This window comes from Rhodamnia argentea, chromosome 2, assembly GCF_020921035.1.
Source record: "Rhodamnia argentea isolate NSW1041297 chromosome 2, ASM2092103v1, whole genome shotgun sequence".
Classification (NCBI taxonomy): domain Eukaryota; kingdom Viridiplantae; phylum Streptophyta; class Magnoliopsida; order Myrtales; family Myrtaceae; genus Rhodamnia; species Rhodamnia argentea.
The window spans coordinates 12,050,804-12,057,035 of NC_063151.1; the positions used below are offsets into that span (position 1 = coordinate 12,050,804).

The window sequence follows — 6,232 nt, forward strand, 5'->3', positions numbered from 1 at the left end:
TACACCCATCAAACTAATAGATAGAATCAGATTAAAAATAATATAATCCAAATTGATCGATTTATTTTATTTTGATCAATTTTCACTAATACACATATGGACTAAGAAATGGATATACCATGCCAGTCTGCAGTCAACCCAGAAAAAGTCTTCCTTCACTCTTTCATGGAAGGCACATAACTACGCAAAGACAACCGGCGACTCACCCCGAAGAAAATGGAGCTTTTAGATTCATCAAAGCAGGTGCTTCAAAACTTCCTCCGGCACTCCTCCACTCTGATGTATTCAGGTGGCGTTTTTCTGCTCGATACCACGTTTTTACGTGGTTTCTCTGGTTCTCTGCACTTGATTTTGTTACTTGGACTCTTGGTTTCATGGGCTTGCAAGAAATTATGGGCACGGCGAAATGGTGTAGGCTCCAAAGATAGCCGACGAAGAAGCAGAATTTGGTACTATAAGCCAACTTTGATTTGCTGTTTAAGCTTATCTGTGTTTAATCTGGTGTTGTGCGTGGCCAACTACTTTTATTGGCATGCAAATGATTGGTCGGAAGAGAAACTGGTTTCTCTTTTGGATTTAGCACTGAAATCTCTCGCTTGGGGAGCTCTCGGTGTTTGTTTGTACGGCCAAAGCTCCGATTTAGGAGTATCAAAGTTCCCTCTTTTGTTGAGACTCTGGTGGGGTTTCTACTTGTCCATTTCAAGTTATTGCCTCGTCATAGACATTGTTCTGTATGGAAAGCATGTTCCGGTGAAAAAACGGTATTCTGTTTCTGATTTTGTCTCTGTTGTCACCGGTTTATTTTGCTGTTATGTGGGTTTCTTTGGTAAAATTGAGATCGATGATGATGTGCTTGAAGAACCCCTTTTGAATGGTAACTTGGTTGCAAGCAACACCGAATTAAGTAAACGCTCCGGAAGTAAGACTGTGACCCCGTACTCAAAAGCGGGTTTATTGAGTATAATTAGTTTCTCCTGGTTGAGTCCTTTAATTGCTGTCGGGAATAAGAAAACTCTGGACCTAGAGGATGTTCCTCAACTTGCTCCACGGGATAGTATAGTTGGGGCATTACCAGGTTTCAAGAAAAAGCTCGAGTCAGATGCTGGTTCAAGCAATGGAGTGACTACGTTTAAGCTGGTGAAGGCTTTGATCATGTCCGAATGGAAAGAAATAATCTCCACTGCGGTATTTGAGCTTCTTTTGACCCTAGCTTCTTACGTTGGTCCGTACCTTATTGATAATTTTGTCCAATTTCTTAATGGGCAACGTGAATTTGAAGGTGAAGGCTACCTTCTTGTTTCGGCATTTTTGGTTGCAAAGCTTGTTGAGTGCCTCTCCTTTAGGCAGATGATGTTTAGGCTAAATCTTGTTGGGATTAGGATTCGCTCATTGCTGGTTGCAGTTATCTATGACAAGGGATTAAACCTTTCATGCCAGTCAAAACAAGGGCATACTAGCGGGGAAATCATTAATTTTATGGCTGTAGATGCAGAGAGAATTGGTGATTCTTGCTGGTGCATGCACGAACCTTGGCTAGTACTTGTACAAGTTGGGTTAGCCTTAGCGATTCTGTATAAAAATCTTGGGCTTGCATCTATTGCAGCTCTTGTGGCCTCCCTGCTTGTTATGTTAGCTAATATTCCCATGGGCAAGTTCCAGGAGAAATTTCAGGAAAAGTTGATGGAATCGAAAGACAAAAGGATGAAGGCGACTTCCGAGATCTTGCGAAACATGAAGATTTTGAAACTTCAGGCATGGGAGATGAAGTTTTTGTCCAAGATTACTGAATTGAGGAATATCGAGACAGGGTGGTTGAAAAAATTCGTTTACACTCAAGCAATGGCCTCTTTTGTCTTCTGGGGTGCCCCAACATTTGTTTCGGTGACTACATTTGGTACATGCATGTTATTGGGGATCCCACTATCGTCAGGGAAGATCTTATCTGCAATTGCAACATTCAGGGTCCTCCAAGATCCCATCTATGCATTACCAGTTGTATTATCCATGATAGCTCAGACTAAGGTCTCACTTGACAGAATATCATCATTCCTGCGCCTTGAGGATCTCCAGAACAATGTCGCTGAAAAGCTTCCTAAGGGAACAACAGATATGACAGTCGAGATCGTTGAGGGGAATTTTACATGGGACTTGTCTTCCTCCGAACCCACAATAAAGGACATAAACTTGAAGGTATTCAATGGCATGAAAGTTGCAGTCTGTGGTACTGTGGGTTCGGGAAAATCGAGTTTCCTTTCTTGCCTCCTGGGAGAATTGCCTAAGATATCCGGAACCCTCAAGTTATGTGGCAGTAAGGCTTATGTTGCTCAGTCTCCATGGATACAGAGTGGCAAGATTGAGGACAACATTTTATTCGGCAAGGAGATGAACCGTGAGAGATATGAAAGTACCCTCGAAGCCTGCTGTCTGAAGAAGGATTTGGAAATACTCCCATTTGGCGATCAAACAATTATAGGCGAGAGAGGGATAAATCTGAGCGGCGGACAGAAGCAAAGAGTACAGATTGCCCGTGCAATTTATCAAGATGCAGACCTTTATCTACTCGATGACCCTTTCAGTGCCGTTGATACACATACTGGATCTCATCTGTTTAAGGTTAATCGCTTTTTCCTGCTTTTCTGATTTCGCACACACCACTCATCATTTGCTTTACATTAACAATTATGAAGTGTAGCTTTCTTGATGGGAAAACAAGTTTGACATAAAAAATCCTAGATGCCAGAATTTTCTTTGCAAGTCTTGGATTTGAGTTGTTTTCTCAATTTTCTGCTACCTCTCATGAAGATTACTAATTGAGTCTTCTATATGATAGGAATGTTTGCTAGGACTTTTAAGTTCGAAAACAGTGATCTATGTTACTCATCAAGTAGAATTCCTACAGACAGCTGATCTAATACTGGTGAGTGATTACTGACTTAAAAATTGGTTTTGCTTGGAGCCACTTGTTAAATGGTAGTAGGTATATTTGATAGGTCATGAGAGATGGAAAGATTACAGAAGCTGGAAAGTACAGCGAGATTCTTCACTGCGGAGCAGATTTTATGGAATTAGTAGGTGCACATGAGAAAGCTTTAGCTGAGCTTGGTTCCCGCCAAGTTGGGCCAGATTCTGAAGCATCTGGTGTCAACAATGGAAACAGTCAAAACGAAAATACTGTGGAGAAGGAAGAAAAAAGAAATGTTCAAGATGGTGAAGTAAGGGCAAAAGGGCAGCTTGTTCAAGAAGAAGAGAGAGAGAAAGGTAGAGTTGGTTTTCTGGTGTACTGGAAATATATTACGACGGCATATGGAGGAGCTCTCGTGCCTTTCATTTTACTGGCCCAGTTTCTCTTCATGCTCCTTCAGATAGGAAGCAATTATTGGATGGCATGGGCAACCCCAGTGTCGGAGGACATGGAACCTGCTGTTTCGGGATCGACACTGTTACTTGTTTACGTAGCTTTGGCTGTTGGAAGCTCCTTTTGTATTCTTTTCAGGTCTACACTTTTGGCAGCAGCTGGCTACAAAACAGCTACAATACTCTTCAATAAATTGCATCTCGCAATATTTCGAGCCCCCATGTCGTTCTTTGATGCCACTCCAAGCGGACGAATTCTAAGTAGGGTGAGTCCTAATATGGAAAATAACTCGAATAGTTTAAAGAGATATATATATATATGAATCCATAGGGAAGACAGATTATGCTTTTGTTGATTCATGTCTTGTTTATTTCAATTTCTTTTTCTTGAATGAGAGATGGATTGGATTGTGATGCAATGTTTCTTTTCAGGTCTCAACAGACCAGAGTGCTCTGGATTTGAGATTTCCATCTATGGTTTCAGGATTTGCCTTCTCAATGATCCGGCTCCTGGGAGTTATCATTTTGATATCTCAGGTTGCATGGCAAGTTCTTATAATTTTTATCCCTGTGGCAGCAACCTGTGTCTGGTATCAGCAATATTACATCCCTTCTGCTCGAGAACTGGCACGGTTGGTCGGTGTGAGCAAAGCTCCAGTGATCCAGCACTTTGCTGAAACAATTTCTGGATCGACCACTATTCATGGCTTTGATCAAGAATCAAGATTCCGGAACACAAATATGGAGCTGTCTGATGCATATTCTCGGCCCCAGTTCCATGTTGCAGGAGCAATGGAATGGCTTTGTTTTCGCTTGGATATGCTATCGACGGTCACATTTGGAATCTCTTTGATTTTGTTAATCTCTATTCCAGAGGGATTCATAGACCCAGGTAACAATGTCCTTGCCTGAGATCTTCTAAATGGCTATCTAAATCGATGAATACATTAGTGATCCTAACCTACTTCTGTTCTTCTCTCTGAAGCAATCGCGGGCTTAGCTGTGACGTATGCACTTAATTTGAACATGATACAGACAATGGTCATTTGGAGTTTGTGTAATATGGAGAACAAAATTATATCGGTTGAAAGGATACTTCAATACACTGGCATCTCAAGCGAGCCCCCTCTTAAAATAGCGGATAATTGGCCCCGTCCTACATGGCCAACATGCGGAGAGATCGCCATTTCCGATCTGCAGGTGCTACAAAAATTTATTTTCTGTTATGCCAAAACAATTTGTCAGCATGTTTTGTGCAGTCATTTGGACATAATTCACCTTTCTGACAATTTGGGCGGAATGCCAGGTCCAATATGCTCCACACTTGCCGCTTGTTCTGCGAGGCATCACGTGCACTTTTCCTGGAGGTATGAAAACGGGCATCGTGGGGAGAACAGGCAGTGGCAAATCGACTCTCATACAAACACTTTTCCGTGTAGTAGAACCCTGTGCAGGTCAAATCTTAATAGATGGCATTAATATCTCCTCAATTGGGCTGCACGATCTGAGGTCTAGATTAAGTATCATCCCTCAAGATCCAACCATGTTTGAGGGTTCCGTGCGAAGCAATCTAGACCCTCTTGAGGAGTACTCTGATGAGCAGATTTGGGAGGTGCATTCATTTATTTTCACAACGATTGCCGATTTTTCACCATTAGAGTTTCTCTTCCAGCTTATACAACACGGAACTACAGTCAACTAATCTATCCTGCAATTGTAGGCATTGGATAAGTGCCAACTCGGGGATGAAGTCAGGAAGAAAGAAGGGAAACTGGATTCTACAGGTTATCTTTTGGACCCTTTTTTAACTGTCCAAGAAGTGCTTAACACATTCTGGAGTCGAATTTGTCTCATCCCTTAGCTCTTTTATCTCGAGCTGCAGTTACTGAGAATGGTGAGAACTGGAGCATGGGACAGAGGCAGCTGGTGTGTCTCGGTCGCGTGCTGCTCAAGAAAAGCAAGATCTTGGTACTTGACGAAGCTACTGCGTCTGTGGACACTGCAACTGATAATCTGATTCAGCACACGCTGAGGCATCACTTCTCGGACTGTACCGTTATAACAATTGCACATCGGATCACCTCAATTCTTGATAGCGACATGGTTCTCCTCCTAGAGCACGGTCAGTAGTTTTTAACATGATCTCATCTCAGCCTTTCACATTCAGCTTATGCTTCATCATTTTTGTCTCACCTCCTCTCTCTCTCTCTCTCTCTCGCTGTGGTTGTATCCAGGCCTTGTTGCTGAATATGATACGCCGAGAAGATTGCTAGACAATGAATCTTCATTGTTCGCACAGCTTGTAGCAGAGTACACAATGAGGTCCAAGTCTGGTTTCAGCAATTGAAGAACCACCTACTTCAAGTTGATCAGGAACTACTGCTTCTAAAGATGAGAGGAGTTGGAGTAGTTCGCTCGGCCACGCCATTGCCAATAACTGCCTATCTTTTATTACTAAATCTGATGCAATTTAAAGTGAAAACTAGACGCATTTGGTTGATGCCGTTATACTGCATATGCGGCGCATATGGTATCGCTACGTTGAGAACGTTCTGATGGAGGGAAATGAGAGTAAAGTGGGAGCAAGTCCTTGTTCTTTGGAAGATTTATCTCGTGTATAGTGTCATGACCTAAAAGACTAATTTTCCAACTTTAGGTTAATGGATTACTAAATTAATTAATCAAATTAATTAACTTAGTTCGAACTCTCCCAAGTTCTAACAAATCATGACTTATGATTTGGATGATTATCTTGCAAAAGATTTTTATTTTTTTCGGAGCTACTATTAATCATTTTTGATAGGTTGATAAGAAATCTAAATAAAATAGTGGGAGTACTATTTTATTTCTACGAATTAGAGATTTTTAGTTCGGGACT

At 41.7% G+C, this 6,232-nt stretch overlaps 1 protein-coding gene across 1 annotated transcript; it reads left to right on the forward strand.

The window, feature by feature from the left end:
* The first annotated feature begins 216 nt into the window (after nt 1-216).
* LOC115730105 (ABC transporter C family member 3-like) lies at nt 217-5,869 on the forward strand. Its single transcript, XM_030660702.2, has 9 exons — nt 217-2,613; nt 2,831-2,917; nt 2,991-3,620; nt 3,787-4,246; nt 4,340-4,554; nt 4,661-4,966; nt 5,075-5,138; nt 5,237-5,476; nt 5,589-5,869. The coding sequence occupies exons 1-9, from the start codon at nt 217-219 to the stop codon at nt 5,699-5,701; spliced, it is 4,512 nt and encodes a 1,503-aa protein (XP_030516562.2). The 3' UTR covers nt 5,702-5,869.
* The last annotated feature ends 363 nt before the right edge of the window (nt 5,870-6,232 follow it).

Bases quoted from the DNA above. Each gene is read 5' to 3' on its own strand.
- LOC115730105 (XM_030660702.2), top strand. From the start codon at position 217: ATGGAGCTTTTAGATTCATCAAAGCAGGTGCTTCAAAACTTCCTCCGG. The intron at 2,614-2,830 runs GTTAATCGCTTT...TCTATATGATAG, and splicing joins CTGGATCTCATCTGTTTAAG to GAATGTTTGCTAGGACTTTT. The intron at 3,621-3,786 runs GTGAGTCCTAAT...GTTTCTTTTCAG, and splicing joins GCGGACGAATTCTAAGTAGG to GTCTCAACAGACCAGAGTGC.